This window comes from Bacillus rossius, chromosome 1 (assembly GCF_032445375.1).
Source record: "Bacillus rossius redtenbacheri isolate Brsri chromosome 1, Brsri_v3, whole genome shotgun sequence".
NCBI lineage: Eukaryota > Metazoa > Arthropoda > Insecta > Phasmatodea > Bacillidae > Bacillus > Bacillus rossius.
Window position 1 is genome coordinate 103,107,191 of NC_086330.1, and position 21,077 is coordinate 103,128,267.

Below are 21,077 nucleotides of genomic sequence, written 5' to 3' on the forward strand. Positions count from 1 at the left end.
ACTAACAGTTTGTATATATATGACACACATTACATAAAATTAAGATATATATTTTTTAACACGTTTAAATTTTTTTTTTTGGACAAAAGAGAGCCTATGTCCATCCCCAGGATATAATCTATCTCCTTGCCAAATATCATTACGATCCGTTCAGCCGGGAAAAGGTAACAAACAAACAAACAAACAGACAGACAGACAGACAGACAGACAGACAGACAGAGTTACTTTCGCATTTATAATATTAGTAAGGATAATGTAATAGAATGGTTATTACCAGAGGCGCAAATTTGTAGGATTCTCAAGGAGGGCCCGCAGAATTTTGCATGGGGGGCCCGTGCGGCCCGAGAGTTTTGGGCGTGGGTTTTAACCGAAACATGTCTTCTCTGGATAGGGTGCTTGTATGTTGTATAATGCCCATATGTTGACTTAAATGCATGCAATAAGCAGAAAATTTAAAATATACAGAATGTTTCCCATAAAACATGGTTTTGATGTTTATGTTTATCCACACCATTTCACAGTCACGATTTTGAAAGCACATGCTCCCTTAGCGAGAGGCTTCTTAATTCCTGGGGCCCCTCGCCCCCCTTGATCTAAGACCATGGTTATTACTTTTGTGTACTTAAGCGTAGTGTTAGTGATATTACAAAATTTTGTACAGAAAAAAGTAAATGTCATGAAATACACACAAATTAAGTATAAAATAATTATAAAAAATTAATTGCCAAATTTTAGAATTTTTTTCACTCACATCTCTGTATTACAAAAATGCTTGAACATAATGTCTTGTATGAAAGATAAAACTTTCATGTTATTCCAAGGAATAAAATTATACACTAAATACACAACAATATAACTTACAACTAAAATGAAACAAAAATATTAATGCTACAAAACAAAGAGTGAATGACTGGTAAACTCTGCGCTCACCATTGGCAAAACTGCTGCCGCCAGCTTCCAGCAACTTGCCCAAGTTCTCAAAAGCCTGCTTCGTCTCTTGTACCACGCCGCCACTCACTAGTTTCGCAGAGTCCTTGTCATTCCCGACCACGCCGGACAGATACAGGGTGTGGCCCACCTGAACCGCCTGGCTGCAACCATCAGGTATGCATACTTTAAAACATGTATTATTTAATAACCACTTACTCTTCACAATTAACTAAAATTTTGATAATTAAAAAAAAAGAGCGTGTGTAACTCAGTACACATGATAGAAGTGAAACTTCTTTGGCAATTCAAACCTCGTAAGGTGTAAAACAGCAGAGAGCGATAGAGAAAGAAGACAATTTTCTAAATAAATATTACTCACTGTTGAAATACACCATAAAGAAAAACTGTGCGTGTTACTGTTTTTTCAAACAATTCTGCCATTTGGAACACACCAAATCTCAGAACAAAATATGAAATTCATAAAAAGTAGCGCTATATATGTGAGAAATATAAAGACTGTCTCGAGCGTGCTGGTAGTAAATATAGAATTCAAGGCTTTCAAAGCTGACTCTATAAGATTCCTAAATCTATTTTCCCGAAACATGCACATGCACACACTCTCTGTCTTATTCTTTCATTCATCTATCTCTCTCGGTTCTATTTTTTTTTTTTTGCGGAGGACACAATGAGAACGAAATGAACCCAGCAATGTATATAGCATAGTGCTCTCTTTATGTCTCTTTGATCAAGTACACATTCTCTGTCCTTTACATTTCTGAAACATTCACCAAAATGTTCCACTTAAAAAAAATATCTGAAAATTTTTTTTTATTGAAGCGAAACTTCTTTGCTGAAGGGGTAAAAATTTTCTAGCGTTAGGAAAATTCTTATCACATGAGGGGAAATAGCTAGGTATGTGGTGGGGGAACTGATAGAGAAGATGGCAAGGAAAGGTTGAAATGACGCAGCATAATTGTGCTCTTGTGATCTTTTTCTCTCTCGTGCACTTGCACACTTTCATGTGTGTGGTTGTTTCTTAGGGATGGATGTCGCGCTATCCCCACTGCGAGGCCAATGGCGTGGTCGTTGATTGCTGGAGCAGCCTTGAGCAGGCTACACGTGGTGGTGTGCGGTTCAGGTTGAACTCTACCATACTGCAGGATAGGCGGGTCATGGCACCTGATGCCACCCCAAATTTAGGGAGTATTTGGGCCGAGGGCAACACAATCGGGTTAGAGCTTATTGTGCACCGTGCTATGGGTCATATTCAAGAAAATTTTGTTCTTTCATGAATGTATTATTAATTTAATTACTTGTATAAATCAGTATTGTTAAACTGTGTTATGTGAGTATTGTTTTAGCTGTGTAACTAAATATTACTGCTGGTATAATACTTTTCACACTTTATTTTGACATGGGTAATTATTTGTCACACACAAATTATTATTTGATTAACTAAATCACACACCATATTAGGTATAGTTACGAGCCCATGAATGTGTAAATATGTTAAGTCCAACTAATATTTCTTGATCGGAGTGTAGCTGTGGATGACTGTGGCTCAACAAAGTATCTTTGAGCTAGGTCCTATTCGTATGCCATGTTGTCACTTTCACATGCCAGATACCTAGCCTATCTCAGACTAAACATGTGCATTTGGACAATTAGTTAAGCTGCATAAACTACCTCATTATCGACAACCTTCAAGTTTAAGAATTATTTAAAATCAAAGTTTTTTTTAAATGTATGAGAAAAAAATTAGTACAAATTTTTATTCAAAAAATCTACAATTTATTTATTCATTTGGAAAAAGAGTTATTTCATTTGAGATCATACCTGCATCCTTACTATTCTCAATTAATATCTCTTGTTCTATTAAAAAATATTAGAAATGTATAACTAATAAGCAAGAAGTTTCACTTCTGTCGCACATGGACTCCACACACACACATTTTTTTCAGCATTACTGTTCCTTAATTTTCCTAAAAAAAAACTGTATTTTTTTTTATTCTTACTAAATCCCAAAATATTTAAATGTCTCTGATATAACCTAACCAAAATTTATCGTGATTTTACAGCATTTTCAATGTCCCTGACCTACTCTAACCAACCTTTTGCACAAATTTACTTTATTTTTAATGTTGCTCACCCAACCTAACAAATCTTTCACTCGCAAAATATTCACGTATAAGTGCAGAAGAAACCTATTTAGAATTTAAACATTAATGAAGTAAGAACATCAATAAGGTAACTCAAAACAAATTAGAACTTAAAAAAAAAAGAAATTTTTTCTCAAATAAGTTGCTACTCTATAAAATTACTGAACCTTATAAAAACATTATTTTAAGTGAAATAATGAGGGTTTTTCAGGATCTATTGATTGTGGTTGGTTATCCAATAAAGCATATTCATTTTACTTAACTTTAACTGGATTAAGAAATTTGTACTTTTTTTTACAGCAAATCTGCAGTGCAACTAAACAGTATGAGTGCAAAACGTACACCTACAATATTATTCTTTATTTTATACAATTAATTATACAAGTATAGAAAATGCAGCTGTTTGCGGTGTACAGGCCGCCGGGTGATGGGGGTACAGAGGTGGAGGCTGTACTCGAAAGGCTTGATAGGGTGAAGGAGGACAGCATGGTAGTTGTAGCAGGTGACCTCAACCTTCCAGGGGTCAAATGGCAGTGTGGTAAGGAACTGGTGGGGCTACTGGGACAACGGAGGACAACTAAACTGGTGAACATGGGGTTACAACAGGTGGTGGTAGAGGAAACTAGGATGGGTGGGGGAGCTAGAGGATCACTATTGGATGTAGTGCTGGTAAGACCCGAGGAGCTAGTCACTCACTCTAAAGTGGTGGATGGGATAAGCGATCACAATATTCCCGTTGTGGAGATTTGCCTGGACAAGAAGGTCATGAAAGGCAGCAGCAGGCAAATATGGTTGTATGGGAGGGCAGTACAGACAAGGGTGGAGGAGTTTCTGGAAGAGAGATTCGACCAATGGAGCATAGGCATCGATGTGCAGGAACTGTGGAAGGATTTCAAAAAGGTGGTGGGAGATGCTCAAGAGCAATATGTACCTAAAAAGAGGATTAATGTGGGAGGGGACCCACTTTATTATGGAAGGGAAATTCAGAAACTAAAGAGGAAGGGTAGACTGTTATATGCGCTGGGGAAAAAGGAAAGAAGACAGTAACAGAGGAGCTAAAAGAAATAGGGAAGCAACTGAATAGAGAGATAAAGAAGGCGAAGGAGTATCTCGGGGAGCTGATGGTACAGGGGACAAAAGGCAACTGGCAAAAGCTATACGGGTTTGTTAGAAGCACGAAGGGCACAGGGACAGGGGTACCAATTTTGAGGAATCAGGAAGGTGAAATTGCAGTGGGATCCAAGGAAAAGGCAAACTTGTTGGCCATGCAGTACATGTCAGTGTTCGAGAAGGGAAAACAGTGGGAAAGGAAACATGCTGAGCATAGTACAGGGCGACACGAGAAACGGCTGGAGATCAGGAAGGAAGAAATTGAGAAAGTAGTGAAAAGGTTAGACAGCAGGAAAGCCATAGGTAAGGATGGCATAGGGAATGGGATGATAAAGCTGGGGGGGCAAGCCATGGCGAAGTACCTGGAGCTGCTATTCAGTAGATCGCTGCAGGAGGGCAAGTTGCCGCAAGAATGGAAGGAGGCGGTGGTGGTACCGATATACAAGAAGGGGGGTAGCAAAGAGGACCCAGCCAGCTATAGACCAGTTAGTATCACGTCGGCAGTAGGCAAGGTAATGGAGAGGTTAGTGCACAGGAATGTAGTAGGGGAGCTGGACGGAAGGAAGTGGATTGACAGGAGACAGCATGGATTTCGAAGGGGATATTCATGTGAAACTCAGCTGGCTGGCCTTTTGGAGGAGCTGGTGGAGGGGGCAGATAATGGTCTACAGATTGATGCCTGTTTCATCGATTTTGAAAAAGCATTCGATAAAGTTCCTCACAAAAAAATGATGAAAAAAGTGGAGGGAGCTATAAGTGACAGGAGGGTGGTGGGTTGGATTGGTGACTTTATATGCAACAGGACACAGAGGGTACGTGTGGAGGAGGAGATGTCGGAGGAAGGAAGGCAGGGTTACGTCAGGGGTGCCACAGGGCAGTGTGCTCTTCACCATAATGATGAATGATATAGGAGAGGAGATACAAGGGCATATTAGGCTTTTTGCAGACGACTGCGTGGTTTACATGGATGCGGAGAGAAATGGGTTACATGACGATCTGGAAAGGCTGGAAGAGTGGGTGGAAAATAATGGTATGAAAATAAATGTGGGAAAGACGAAAGTGGTCAGGTTTACCAGGAAGAGGAAGATTGTCAGGAGGGAATATCGCTAGAGGGGAGACGTGATAAGTGAGGCCGACAGCTATAAATATCTAGGGGTGGTGCTGCAGGGTAACCTGGGGTGGGGGGAGCATGTAGACAAGGTAGTGAAGAAGAGCAGACATGCCCTGGGCATGCTGGGATGAGTGCTCAGGGGGGGAAGCAGCAGCATACGTGACAAGGCCTATAAAACTATGGTCCGCCCCATGCTGGAGTATGCCGCAGCAGTGTGGGACCCATACACGGCAGTTCTTGAGAGGGAGCTGGAGGGGGTGCAGAGGAGAGCAGCTAGATGGGTGAAGGGCAAGTGGAGGAGAACGGACAGAGAAGGGAAGGGGGAGTGCAGTATCACAGAGATGATGATAGGAATGAGATGGGAGAGCTTAAAGGATAGAAGACAGAAGGAGTGATTGGTCAAGATGTACCAGGTGCTGAGTGGAGTGGGAGGATGGGGAGAGCTGGGGGGTAAAGTCAAAATGGGAATGCCTAGAAGTAGGAAGGAAAATACTAGGAAGGTTTTCAAAGAGAGGAGGAGAACAGAAAGGGGAAAAAATGTGATGGTCGTGACGACAGTAGGGGAATGGAATAGGCTGGAGGAGGAGTGTGTGTCGGCTGGGAGTGTGGACCAGTTCAGAAGGAGAGTGAGGGGAAAGTAGGGAGAATGCTTGCCACCGGGCACTTTGTACCCAATTGCAGCTATATATTAAATAAATAAAATAAACAAAGGTTAAAATGCTGCTGGTAGACTGGAGTAGCTGTACCTTCCATGCTCATTCCGTTTACAATCAAGTTAGCACAAATAACAATCTTATATAAAATAAAAAATGCACTTTTGCAGATATTCAAGCAAGATAGTCAACATCCCAAAAACACAATTTCTAGATATCTTACAAAAATTTTTTTTAAGCCTTTAAGACTCCCAAATTACTCATACTGTGTAGGGCTAAGAAACAGAGAATTAAGCATGAATTTTATTTACAATTATAATGATCCCTTGTGAGCCATACAAAAATCAATTGAGGTGAAGTTGGCTTTATCCCAGATTTATTCTGCTTCCCCTCCATTCCCCCACTCCAACTACCAAGCGCCAGAAGGCGGAGCTAAATCACAGGATGCCGCAGCAATGGGCGGAGCAAGCCCACTGAAGAGCACAAAAGAGGGCCGAGCTTAAGTACAGGATGGCGCAGAAGTGGGTGTAGCTTAAACACAGGTTGTCCAAAAATAATTTCAGAATTTCCGTAAATAAATTTTCATAAATATTTTACATCATATCAAATCACAAAAAAAAAAAAATATGGTGAACACACCCCGTAAAGCAATAGCCAAAAGCCTCTAAACCATTTGACATAACAAAATCACGAAATTTGGATTAAAACAATTTTTTTGAAATAGAAAGAAAGAACGAAGGGATGAAGCTGATATGCTAATATGTTGAATGAAATGTCAGCTTCACACCCATATTTTAATTTTCGAGCAACACCCCGTACAGCAATGCCCAAATGCCACTGAACCATTTGACATCACATAATCACGAAATTTGGATTATTACAATTTTTTTGAAATAAAAAGAAAGAACGAAGGGATGAAGCTGATATGCTAATATGTTAAATGTAGTGTCAGCTTCACACCCATATTTTAATTTTCGAGCAACACTCCGTACAGCACTGCCCAAATGCCACTAAACCATTTAACATCACATAATCACGAAATTTGGATTATTACTTTTTTTTTAAGGTAGAAAGAAAGTATGAAGAGATGAAGCTGGTATGTTAATATGTTGAATAAAGTGTCAGCTTCAATCCCAGATTTTAATTTTCGAGCAACACCCCGTACAGCACTGCCCAAATGCCACTAAACCATTTAACATCATATAATCACGAAATATGGATTATTACAATTTTTTTAAGGTAGAAAGAAAGTATGAAGAGATGAAGCTGATATGTTAATATGTTGAATGAAGTGTCAGCTTCAATCCCAGATTTTAATTTTCGAGCAACACCCCGTACAGCACTGCCCAAATGCCACTAAACCATTTAACATCACATAATCACGAAATTTGGATTATTACAATTTTTTTAAGGTAGAAAGAAAGTATGAAGAGATGAAGCTGATATGTTAATATGTTGAATGAAGTGTCAGCTTCAATCCCAGATTTTAATTTTCGAGCAACACCCCGTACAGCACTGCCCAAATGCCACTAAACCATTTAACATCACATAATCACGAAATTTGGATTATTACAATTTTTTTAAGGTACAAAGAAAGTATGAAGAGATGAAGCTGATATGTTAATATGTTGAATGAAGTGTCAGCTTCAATCCCAGATTTTAATTTTCGGGCAACACCCCGTACAGCACTGCCCAAATGCCACTAAACCATTTAACATCATATAATCACGAAATATGGATTATTACAATTTTTTTAAGGTAGAAAGAAAGTATGAAGAGATGAAGCTGATATGTTAATATGTTGAATGAAGTGTCAGCTTCAATCCCAGATTTTAATTTTCGAGCAACACCCCGTACAGCACTGCCCAAATGCCACTAAACCATTTGACAGAACATAATCACGAAATTTGGGTTATTACAATTTTTTTGAAATAAAAATAAAGAACGAAGTGATGAAGCTGATATGCTAATATGTTGAATGAAGTGGCAGCTTCACACCCATATTTTAATTTTCGAGCAAAACCCCGTACAGCACTGGCCAAATGCCACTAAACCATTTAACATGACATAATCACGAAATTTGGATTATTACAATTTTTTTAAGGTAGAAAGAAAGTATGAAGATATGAAGCTGATATGTAAATATGTTGAATGAAGTGTCAGCTTCAATCCCAGATTTTAATTTTCGAGCAACACCCCGTACAGCACTGCCCAAATGCCACTAAACCATTTAACATCACATAATCACGAAATATGGATTATTACAATTTTTTTAAGGTACAAAGAAAGTATGAAGAGATGAAGCTGATATGTTAATATGTTGAATGAAGTGTCAGCTTCAATCCCAGATTTTAATTTTCGAGCAACACCCCGTACAGCACTGCCCAAATGCCACTAAACCATTTAACATCACATAATCACGAAATTTGGATTATTACTTTTTTTTAAGGTAGAAAGAAAGTATGAAGAGATGAAGCTGATATGTTAATATGTTGAATGAAGTGTCAGCTTCAATCCCAGATTTTAATTTTCGAGCAACACCCCGTACAGCACTGGCCAAATGCCACTAAACCATTTAACATCACATAATCACGAAATTTGGATTATTACAATTTTTTTAAGGTAGAAAGAAAGTATGAAGAGATGAAGCTGGTATGTTAATATGTTGAATTAAGTGTCAGCTTCAAACCCAGATTTTAATTTTCGAGCAACACCCCGTACAGCACTGCCCAAATGCCACTAAACGTTTTAACATCACATAATCACGAAATTTGGATTATTACAATTTTTTTGAAATAAAAAGAAAGAACGAAGGGATGAAGCTGATATGCTAATATGTTAAATGTAGTGTCAGCTTCACACCCATATTTTAATTTTCGAGCAACACTCTGTACAGCACTGCCCAAATGCCACTAAACCATTTAACATCACATAATCACGAAATTTGGATTATTACTTTTTTTTTAAGGTAGAAAGAAAGTATGAAGAGATGAAGCTGATATGTTAATATGTTGAATGAAGTGTCAGCTTCAATCCCAGATTTTAATTTTCGAGCAACACCCCGTACAGCACTGCCCAAATGCCACTAAACCATTTAACATCACATAATCACGAAATTTGGATTATTACAATTTTTTTAAGGTACAAAGAAAGTATGAAGAGATGAAGCTGATATGTTAATATGTTGAATGAAGTGTCAGCTTCAATCCCAGATTTTAATTTTCGGGCAACACCCCGTACAGCACTGCCCAAATGCCACTAAACCATTTAACATCATATAATCACGAAATATGGATTATTACAATTTTTTTAAGGTAGAAAGAAAGTATGAAGAGATGAAGCTGATATGTTAATATGTTGAATGAAGTGTCAGCTTCAATCCCAGATTTTAATTTTCGAGCAACACCCCGTACAGCACTGCCCAAATGCCACTAAACCATTTGACAGAACATAATAACGAAATTTGGGTTATTACAATTTTTTTGAAATAAAAATAAAGAACGAAGTGATGAAGCTGATATGCTAATATGTTGAATGAAGTGGCAGCTTCACACCCATATTTTAATTTTCGAGCAACACCCCGTACAGCACTGCCCAAATGCCACTAAACCATTTAACATGACATAATCACGAAATTTGGATTATTACAATTTTTTTAAGGTACAAAGAAAGTATGAAGAGATGAAGCTGATATGTTAATATGTTGCATGAAGTGTCAGCTTCAATCCCAGATTTTCATTTTCGAGCAACACCCCGTACAGCACTGCCCAAATGCCACTAAACCATTTGACAGAACATAATCACGAAATTTGGGTTATTACAATTTTTTTGAAATAAAAATAAAGAACGAAGTGATGAAGCTGATATGCTAATATGTTGAATGAAGTGGCAGCTTCACACCCATATTTTAATTTTCGAGCAACACCCCGTACAGCACTGCCCAAATGCCACTAAACCATTTAACATCACATAATCACGAAATTTGGATTATTACAATTTTTTTAAGGTACAAAGAAAGTATGAAGAGATGAAGCTGATATGTTAATATGTTGAATGAAGTGTCAGCTTCAATCCCAGATTTTAATTTTCGAGCAACACCCCGTACAGCACTGCCCAAATGCCACTAAACCATTTAACATCACATAAACACGAAATTTGGATTATTACTTTTTTTTAAGGTAGAAAGAAAGTATGAAGAGATGAAGCTGATATGTTAATATGTTGAATGAAGTGTCAGCTTCAATCCCAGATTTTAATTTTCGAGCAACACCCCGTACAGCACTGGCCAAATGCCACTAAACCATTTAACATCACATAATCACGAAATTTGGATTATTACAATTTTTTTAAGGTAGAAAGAAAGTATGAAGAGATGAAGCTGGTATGTTAATATGTTGAATAAAGTGTCAGCTTCAATCCCAGATTTTAATATTCGAGCAACACCCCGTACAGCACTGCCCAAATGCCACTAAACGTTTTAACATCACATAATCACGAAATTTGGATTATTACAATTTTTTTGAAATAAAAAGAAAGAACGAAGGGATGAAGCTGATATGCTAATATGTTAAATGTAGTGTCAGCTTCACACCCATATTTTAATTTTCGAGCAACACTCTGTACAGCACTGCCCAAATGCCACTAAACCATTTAACATCACATAATCACGAAATTTGGATTATTACTTTTTTTTTAGGGTAGAAAGAAAGTATGAAGAGATGAAGCTGATATGTTAATATGTTGAATGAAGTGTCAGCTTCAATCACAGATTTCAATTTTCGAGCAACACCCCGTACAGCACTGCCCAAATGCCACTAAACCATTTGACAGAACATATTCACGAAATTTGGGTTATTACAATTTTTTAGAAATAAAAAGAAAAAACGAAGGGATGAATCTGATATGCTAATATGTTGAATGAAGTGTCAGCTTCAATCCCAGATTTCAATTTTCGAGCAACACCCCGTACAGCACTGCCCAAATGCCACTAAACCATTTAACATCATATAATCACGAAATTTGGATTATTACAATTTTTTTGAAATAAAAAGAAAGAACGGAGGGATGAAGCTGATATGCTAATATGTTAAATGTAGTGTCAGCTTCACACCCATGTTTTAATTTTCGAGCAACACTCCGTACAGCACTGCCCAAATGCCACTAAACCATTTAACATCACATAATCACGAAATTTGGATTATTACTTTTTTTTTAAGGTAGAAAGAAAGTATGAAGAGATGAAGCTGGTATGTTAATATGTTGAATGAAGTGTCAGCTTCAATCCCAGATTTTAATTTTCGAGCTACACCCCGTACAGCACTGCCCAAATGCCACTAAACCATTTAACATCATATAATCACGAAATTTTGATTATTACTTTTTTTTTAAGGTAGAAAGAAAGTATGAAGAGATGAAGCTGATATGTTAATATGTTGAATGAAGTGTCAGCTTCAATCCCAGATTTTAATTTTCGAGCAACACCCCGTACAGCACTGGTCAAATGCCACTAAACCATTTAACATCACATAATCACGAAATTTGGATTATTACTTTTTTTTAAGGTAGAAAGAAAGTATGAAGAGATGAAGCTGATATGTTAATATGTTGAATGAAGTGTCAGCTTCAATCCCAGATTTTAATTTTAGAGCAACACCCCGTACAGCACTGGCCAAATGCCACTAAACCATTTAACATCACATAATCACGAAATTTGGATTATTACAATTTTTTTAAGGTACAAAGAAGGTATGAAGAGATGAAGCTGATATGTTAATATGTTGAATGAAGTGTCAGCTTCAATCCCATATTTTAATTTTCGAGCAACACCCCGTACAGCACTGCCCAAATGCCACTAAACCTTTTAACATCACATAATCACGAAATTTGGATTATTACAATTTTTTTAGGGTAAAAAGAAAGTATGAAGAGATAAAGCTGATATGTTAATATGTTGAATGAAGTGTCAGCTTCAATCCCAGATTTCAATTTTCGAGCAACACCCCGTACAGCACTGCCCAAATGCCACTGAACCATTTGACAGAAATTAATCACGAAATTTGGATTATTACAATTTTTTTTAAGGTAGAAAGAAAGTATGAAGAGATGAAGCTGATATGTTAATATGTTGAATAAAAGTGTCAGCTTCAATCCCAGATTTTAATTTTCGAGCATAACACCCCGTACAGCACTGCCCAAATGCCACTAAACCATTTAACATCACATAATCACGAAATTTGGATTATTACAATTTTTTTAAGGTACAAAGAAAGTATGAAGAGATGAAGCTGATATGTTAATATGTTGAATGAAGTGTCAGCTTCAATCCCAGATTTTAATTTTCGAGCAACACCCCGTACAGTTCTGCCCAAATGCCACTAAACCATTTAACATCATATAATCACGAAATATGGATTATTACAATTTTTTTAAGGTAGAAAGAAAGTATGAAGAGATGAAGCTGATATGCTAATATGTTGAGTGAAGTGTAAGCTTCTCATCCAGGGTTCTTAAGGCCCGTCTACAATATTTTCCTTACCTGTGCGTGGTCCGCATCCTTATCCGAATGTGAATGACGTCACATTGACGCACGGAAAACAGCTTTGTCTTACCTTAAAAAAATTGTAATAATCGATATTTCGTGATTATATGATGTTAAATGGTTTAGTGGCATTTGGGCAGTGCTGTACGGGGTGTTGCTCGAAAATTAAAATCTGGGATTGAAGCTGACACTTCATTCAACATATTAACATATCAGCTTCATCTCTTCATACTTTCTTTCTACCTTAAAAAAAAAGTAATAATCCAAATTTCGTGATTATGTGATGTTAAATGGTTTAGTGGCATTTGGGGCAGTGCTGTACGGGGTGTTGCTCGAAAATTAAAATCTGGGATTAAAGCTGACACTTCATTCAACATATTAACATATCAGCTTCATCCCTTCATACTTTCTTTCTACGTTAAAAAAATTGTAATATTCCAAATTTCGTGATTGTGTGATGTTAAAAGGTTTAGTGGCATTTGGGCAGTGCTGTACGGGGTGTTGCTTGAAAATTAAAATCTGGGATTGAAGCTGACACTTCATTCAACATATTAGCATATCAGCTTCATCCCTTCGTTCTTTCTTTTTATTTCAAAAAAATTGTAATAACCCAAATTTCGTGATTATGTGTTGTTAAATGGTTTAGTGGCATTTGGGCAGTGCTGTACGAGGTGTTGCTCGATAATTAAAATATGGGATTGAAGCTGACACTTTATTCAACATATTAGCATATCAGCTTCATCCCTTCATACTTTCTTTCTACCTTAAAAATTTTTTAATAACCCAAATTTCGCGATTATGTGATGTTAAATGGTTTAGGGGCATTTGGGCAGTGCTGTACGGGGTGTTGCTCGAAAATTAAAATCTGGGATTGAAGCTGACACTTCATTCAACATATTAGCATATCAGCTGCATCCCTTCATACTTTCCTTCTACCTTAAAAAAAATTGTAATGTTCCAAATTTCGTGATTATGTGATGTTAAATGGTTTAGTGGCATTTGGGCAGTGCTGAACGGGGTGTTGCTCGAAAATTAAATCTGGGATTGAAGCTGACACTTTATTCAAAATATTAGCATATCATCTTCATCCCTTAATACTTTCTTTCCACCTTAAAAAAATTCTAATGTTCCAAACTACGTGATTATGGGATGTCAAATGGTTTAGTGGCATTTGGGCAGTGCTGTACGGGGTGTTTCTCGAAAATTAAAATCTGGGATTAAAGCTGACACTTCATTCAACATATAAACATATCAGCTTCATCCCTTCATACTTTCTTTCTACGTTAAAAAAATTGTAATATTCCAAATTTCGTGATTGTGTGATGTTAAAAGGTTTAGTGGCATTTGGGCAGTGCTGTACGGGGTGTTGCTCGAAAATTAAAATCTGGGATTGAAGCTGACACTTCATTCAACATATAAGCATATCAGCTTCATTCCTTCGTTCTTTATTTATTTTCAAAAAAATTGTTTTAACCCAAATTTCGTTATTATGTGATGTTAAATGGTTTAGTGGCATTTGGGCAGTGCTGTACGGGGTGTTGCTCGAAAATTAAAATCTGGGATTGAAGCTGACACTTCATTCAACATATTAGCATATCAGCTGCATCCCTTCATACTTTCCTTCTACCTTAAAAAAATTGTAATGTTCCAAATTTCGTGATTATGGGATGTCAAATGGTTTAGTGGCATTTGGGCAGTGCTGAACGGAGTGTTGCTCAAAAATTAAAATCTGGGATTAAAGCTGACACTTCATTCAACATATTAACATATCAGCTTCATCCCTTCATACTTTCTTTCTACCTTAAAAAAAATTGTAATAATCCAAATTTCGTGATTGTGTGATGTTAAAAGGTTTAGTGGCATTTGGGCAGTGCTGTACGGGGTGTTGCACGAAAATTAAAATCTGGGATTGAAGCTGACACTTCATTCAACATATTAGCATATCAGCTGCATCCCTTCATACTTTCCTTCTACCTTAAAAAAATTGTAATGTTCCAAATTTCGTGATTATGTGATGTTAAATGGTTTAGTGGCATTTGGGCAGTGCTGAACGGGGTGTTGCTCGAAAATAAAATCTGGGATTGAAGCTGACACTTTATTCAAAATATTAGCATATCATCTTCATCCCTTAATACTTTCTTTCCACCTTAAAAAAATTCTAATGTTCCAAATTACGTGATTATGGGATGTCAAATGGTTTAGTGGCATTTGGGCAGTGCTGTACGGGGTGTTGCTCGAAAATTAAAATCTGGGATTAAAGCTGACACTTCATTCAACATATAAACATATCAGATTCATCCTTTCATACTTTCTTTCTAAGTTAAAAAAATTGTAATATTCCAAATTTCGTGATTGTGTGATGTTAAAAGGTTTAGTGGCATTTGGGCAGTGCTGTACGGGGTGTTGCTCGAAAATTAAAATCTGGGATTGAAGCTGACACTTCATTCAACATATTAGCATATCAGCTTCATCCCTTCGTTCTTTCTTTTTATTTTCAAAAAAATTGTTTTAACCCAAATTTCGTTATTATGTGATGTTAAATGGTTTAGTGGCATTTGGGCAGTGCTGTACGGGGTGTTGCTCGAAAATTAAAATCTGGGATTGAAGCTGACACTTCATTCAACATATTAGCATATCAGCTGCATCCCTTCATACTTTCCTTCTACCTTAAAAAAATTGTAATGTTCCAAATTTCGTGATTATGGGATGTCAAATGGTTTAGTGGCATTTGGGCAGTGCTGAACGGGGTGTTGCTCAAAAATTAAAATCTGGGATTAAAGCTGACACTTCATTCAACATATTAACATATCAGCTTCATCCCTTCATACTTTCTTTCTACCTTAAAAAAAATTGTAATAATCCAAATTTCGTGATTGTGTGATGTTAAAAGGTTTAGTGGCATTTGGGCAGTGCTGTACGGGGTGTTGCACGAAAATTAAAATCTGGGATTGAAGCTGACACTTCATTCAACATATAAGCATATCAGCTTCATTCCTTCGTTCTTTCTTTTTATTTCAAAAAAATTGTAATAACCCAAATTTCGTGATTATGTGATGTCAAATGTTTAGTGGCATTTGGCCAGTGCTGTACGGGGTGTTGCTCGAAAATTAAAATCTGGGATTGAAGCTGACACTTCATTCAACATATAAGTATATCAGCTTCATCCCTTCGTTCTTTATTTATTTTCAAAAAAATTGTTTTAACCCAAATTTCGTTATTATGTGATGTTAAATGGTTTAGTGGCATTTGGGCAGTGCTGTACGGGGTGTTGCTCGAAAATTAAAATCTGGGATTGAAGCTGACACTTCATTCAACATATTAGCATATCAGCTGCATCCCTTCATACTTTCTTTCCACCTTAAAAAAATTGTAATGTTCCAAATTTCGTGATTATGTGATGTTAAATGGTTTAGTGGCATTTGGGCAGTGCTAAACGGGGTGTTGCTCGAAAATTAAATCTGGGATTGAAGCTGACACTTTATTCAAAATATTAGCATATCATCTTCATCCCTTAATACTTTCTTTCCACCTTAAAAAAATTCTAATGTTCCAAATTACGTGATTATGGGATGTCAAATGGTTTAGTGGCATTTAGGCAGTGCTGTACGGGGTGTTGCTCGAAAATTAAAATCTGGGATTAAAGCTGACACTTCATTCAACATATTAACATATCAGCTTCATCCCTTCATACTTTCTTTCCACGTTAAAAAAATTGTAATATTTCAAATTTCGTGATTGTTTGATGTTAAAAGGTTTAGTGGCATTTGGGCAGTGCTGTACGGGGTGTTGCTCGAAAATTAAAATCTGGGATTGAAGCTGACACTTCATTCAACATATTAGCATATCAGCTTCATCCCTTCGTTCTTTCTTTTTATTTCAAAAAAATTGTAATAACCCAAATTTCGTGATTATGTGTTGTTAAATGGTTTAGTGGCATTTGGGCAGTGCTGTACGGGGTGTTGCTCGAAAATTAAAATATGGGTTTGAAGCTGAAACTTTATTTAATATATAAGCATATCAGCTTCATCCCTTCGTTTTTTTTTTTTATTTCAAAAAAATTGTAATAACCCAAATTTCGTGATTATGTGATGTCAAATGGTTTAGTGGCATTTGGGCAGTGCTGTACAAGGTGTTGCTCGAAAATAAAAATCTGGGATTGAAGCTGACACTTCATTCAACATATTAACATATCAGCTTCATCCCTTCATACTTTCTTTCTACCTTAAAAAAGTTGTAATAATCCAAATTTCGTGGTTATGTGATGTTAAAAGGTTTAGTGGCATTTGGGCAGTGCTGTACGGGGTGTTGCTCGAAAATTAAAATCTGGGATTGAAGCTGGCAATTCATTCAACATATTAGCATATCAGCTTTATCCCTTCGTTCTTTCTTTATACCTTAAAAAAATTGCAATTTTCCAAATTTCGTGCTTATGTAATGTTAAATGGTTTAGTGGCATTTGGGCAGTGCTGTACGGGGTGTTTCTCGAAAATTAAAATATGGTTGTGAAGCTGACACTTCATTCAACATATAAGCATATCAGCTTCATCCCTTCATACTTTCTTTCTACCTTAAAAAAATTGTAATAACCCAAATTTCGCGATTATGTGATGTTAAATGGTTTAGGGGCATTTGGGCAGTGCTGTACGGGGTGTTGCTCGAAAAATAAAATCTGGGTGTGAAGCTGACACTTCATTCAACATATTAGCTTATGAGCTTTATCCCTTCATACTTTCTTTCTACCTTAAAAAAATTGTAATAATCCAAATTTTGTAATTATGTGATGTTAAATGGTTTAAGGGCATTTGGGTAGTGCTGTACAAGGTGTTGCTCGAAATTTAAAATCTGGGTGTGAAGTTGACACTTCATTCATCATATTAGCATATCAGCTTCATCCCTTCATACTATCATTCGACCTTAAAAAAATTGTAATAATCCTACTTTCGTGATTATGTGATGTTAAATGGTTTAGTGGCATTTGGGCAGTGCTGTACGGGGTGTTGTTCGAAAATTATAATCTGGGTGTGAAGCTGACACTTCATTCAACATATTAGCATAACAGCTTCATCCCTTCATACTTTCTTTCTACCTTAAAAAAATTTTAATAACCCAAATTTCGCGATTATGTGATGTTAAATGGTTTAGGGGCATTTGGGCAGTGCTGTACGGGGTGTTGCTCGAAAATTAAAATATGCGTGTGAAGCTGACACTTTATTCAACATATAAGCATATCAGCTTCATCTCTTCATACTTTCTTTCTACCTTAAAATAATTGTAATAATCCAAATTTTGTGATTATGTGATGTTAAATAGTTTAGGGGCATTTGGGCAGTGCTGTACGGGGTGTTGCTCGAAAATTAAAATCTGGGTGTGAAGCTGACACTTCATTCAACATATTAGCATATCAGCTTCATCCCTTCATACTTTCTTGCTACTTTAAAATAATTGTAATAATCCAAATTTTGTGATTATGTGATGTTAAATTGTTTAGTGGCATTTGGGCAGTGTTGTACGGGGTGTTGCTCGAAAATTAAAATCTAGGATTGAAGCTGACACCTTATTCAAGATATAAACATATCAGCTTCACCCTTCATACTTTCTTTCTATCTTAAAAAAATTGTAATAATCCAAATTTCGTGATTATGTGATGTTAAATGGTTAGTGGCATTTGGGCAGTGCTGTACGGGGTGTTGCTCGAAAAATAAAATCTGGGATTGAAGCTGACACTTTATTCAACATATTATGATATCAGCTTGATCCCTTCATACTTTCTTTCCACCTTAAAAAAATTCTAATGTTCCAAATTTCGTGATTATGGGATGTCAAATGGTTTAGTGGCATTTGGGCAGTGCTGAACGGGGTGTTGCTCGAAAATTAAAATCTGGGATTAAAGCTGACACTTCATTCAACATATTAACATATCAGCTTCATCCCTTCATACTTTCTTTCTACCTTAAAAAAAATTGTAATAATCCAAATTTCGTGATTGTGTGATGTTAAAAGGTTTAGTGGCATTTGGGCAGTGCTGTACGGGATGTTGCACGAAAATTAAAATCTGGGATTGAAGCTGACACTTTATTCAACATATAAGCATATCAGCTTCATTCCTTCGTTCTTTCTTTTTATTTCAAAAAAATTGTAATAACCCAAATTTCGTGATTATGTGATGTCAAATGTTTAGTGGCATTTGGCCAGTGCTGTACGGGGTGTTGCTCGAAAATTAAAATCTGGGATTTAAGCTGACACTTCATTCAACATATTTGCATATCAGCTTCATCCCTTCATACTTGCTTTCGACCTTAAAAAAATTGTAATAATCCAAATTTCGTGATTATGTGATGTTAAATGGTTTAGTGGCATTTGGGCAGTGTTGTACGGGGTGTTGCTCGAAAATTAAATCTGGGATTAAAGCTGACACTTTATTCAACATATTAGGATATCAGCTTCATCCCTTCATTTTATTTCTTTCCACCTTAAAACAATTCTAATGTTCCAATTTTCGTATTTATGTGATGTTAAATGGTTTAGTGGCATTTGGGCAGTGCTGTACGGGGTGTTGCTCGAAAATTAAAATCTGGGTGTGAAGCTGATACTTCATTCAACATATTAGCATATCAGCTTCATCCCTTTATTCGTTCTTTTATTTAAAAAAAATTGTAATAACCTAAATTTCGTGATTATGTGATGTCAAATGGTTTAGGAGCTTTTGGCTATTGCTTTACGGGGTGTGTTCACCATAATCTAATTTTTTTGTGATTAGATAGGATATTAAATATTTATGAAATTTTAATTACGGAAATTCTGAAATTATTTTTGGACAACCTGTGTTTAAGATACACCCACTTCTGCGGCATCCTGTACTTAAGCTCCGCCCTCTTTTGTGCTCTTCAGCGGGCTTGCTCCGCCCACTGCTGCGGCATCCTGTGATTTAGCTCCGCCCACTGGCGCTTGGGAGTTGGAGAGGGGGAATGGAGGGGAAGCAGAATAAATCTGGGATAAAGCCAACTTCACCTCAGTAAAAATCAGAACTGATTTCTTAACACACTTATAAGAGTCCTAAATCAAACCCTGTGCTCTACAAGTAAAGAAACTTATTATTATTACTTAACCTGCAATTGGGCTTTCACCCGGTGGCAAGAACTCCCACTCACTCCCCTCTCCCCCCCCCCTCCATCAGCTTTCTCCTCAGCTCCCTCCCATCCCTGACCTCCACCATTTCCTCCCCCAGCCCATTCCACTCCCTCCCCGTCCTCACCAGGAAGGTGTTCCGCCCTCTCTCTGTCCGCCTCCACACCCTCTGGAGCTTACATCTGTGGTCTCTTCGTCCTCTGTACTCCCCTCTATGTACTTTGCTTCCCAATTGCCCCCATCCCCCTTCCCCCTTCAGCACCTTGAACATCCTGACCAACCTTTCCACTCTTCTTCTCCTCTGTAACGTTTCCCACCCCAACTCCTTAATCATTTCCGTTGGGCTATGCAGTTTCCCATCCTGCCCCTCCCTCCTTCTCCACATTCCCATCACCCACCTAGCCGCTCTGCGCTGCACCCCTTCCAGCTCCTTCACCTCAGTCACCAGGTAGGGGTCCCAGACCGCCGCCGCATACTCCAACATTGGCCTGACCAATGTGGAGTATGCCTTCTCCTTTGTCCTCCTCCCAGCTCCCTGCAGGGTCCTACCAAGCAACCCCAGCGCCTGCCTTCCCCTCCTGACCACCCCCTCTATGTGCTCCGCCCATCCTAGGTCATTTTTCAGTGTCACCCCCAGGTACTTATATCCTGCTGCCTCTCTTATCTCCTGCCCTTTCCAGTAATATACATTTCGTGTGACTTTCCTCCTCTTTGTAAATCTGACAACTTTTGTCTTACCAACATTCAAGGACATTCCATTTTTCTCCGTCCATTGCTCCAACCTTATCAAGTCCTCTGTTAAACATCCCCCTTCCCCCACAACCTCATACACTACACAGTCATCTGCAAATAGCCTCCATCTGGCTTTCATGCCCTCCCCCAGATCGTTTATCATAATTGTGAACAACAGAGGCCCCAGCACACTCCCCTGTGGCACCCCCGACGTCACTTCCCCCTCCTCGGAGCTTTCCTCACCCACTCTCACTCTTTGTCTTCTATTCCTCAGGAAATCACCCACCCAGTTTACCACCCTTCCATCCCTCACCAGCAACTCAACCTTTTCCATTAACCTCCTATGGGGGACCTTATCAAACGCCTTTTCAAAATCTATAAAGATTGCATCTATCTGCTTCCCCCCGTCCACCGCTTCCACCAGGTCTTCCAACAGCCCAGCCATCTGGGTCTCGCATGAGAACCCCATCCTGAATCCATGCTGCCTGTTATCCACCCACCCCAGATCTTCCATTTCCCCCTTTACGTACCTTCCTACCAACCTCTCCATCACTTTTCCTACACAGGACGTCAAACTGACCGGCCTGTAACTTCCTGGCTCCGCCTTATCATTTCCCCCCTTGTAGATGGGAACTACCACTGCCTCCTTCCATTCCATTGGTAGTTTCCCCTCCTCCAGAGACTGCTTGAAAACCTCCAACAGGTACTTCCCAATCTCC

General features: G+C 37.8%; 1 protein-coding gene across 2 annotated transcripts in view; it reads right to left on the reverse strand.

Moving 5' to 3' along the window:
• The window catches only part of LOC134541112 (2-iminobutanoate/2-iminopropanoate deaminase), a 48,237-nt gene that overhangs the window by 23,216 nt on the left and 3,944 nt on the right, over nucleotides 1-21,077 (reverse strand). The window contains exons 1-2 of one of the 2 annotated variants that reach the window (XM_063384294.1): nucleotides 12,499-12,533; nucleotides 931-1,091 (exon numbers count right to left, since the gene is read on the reverse strand). In XM_063384294.1, coding sequence (XP_063240364.1) covers nucleotides 931-1,091; nucleotides 12,499-12,515 — 178 coding nt within the window. In that variant the 5' untranslated portion in view covers nucleotides 12,516-12,533. Of the gene's footprint in view, nucleotides 1-930; nucleotides 1,092-12,498; nucleotides 12,534-21,077 lie in introns of those variants that run through there. The other variant, XM_063384286.1, reaches the window with a different exon arrangement.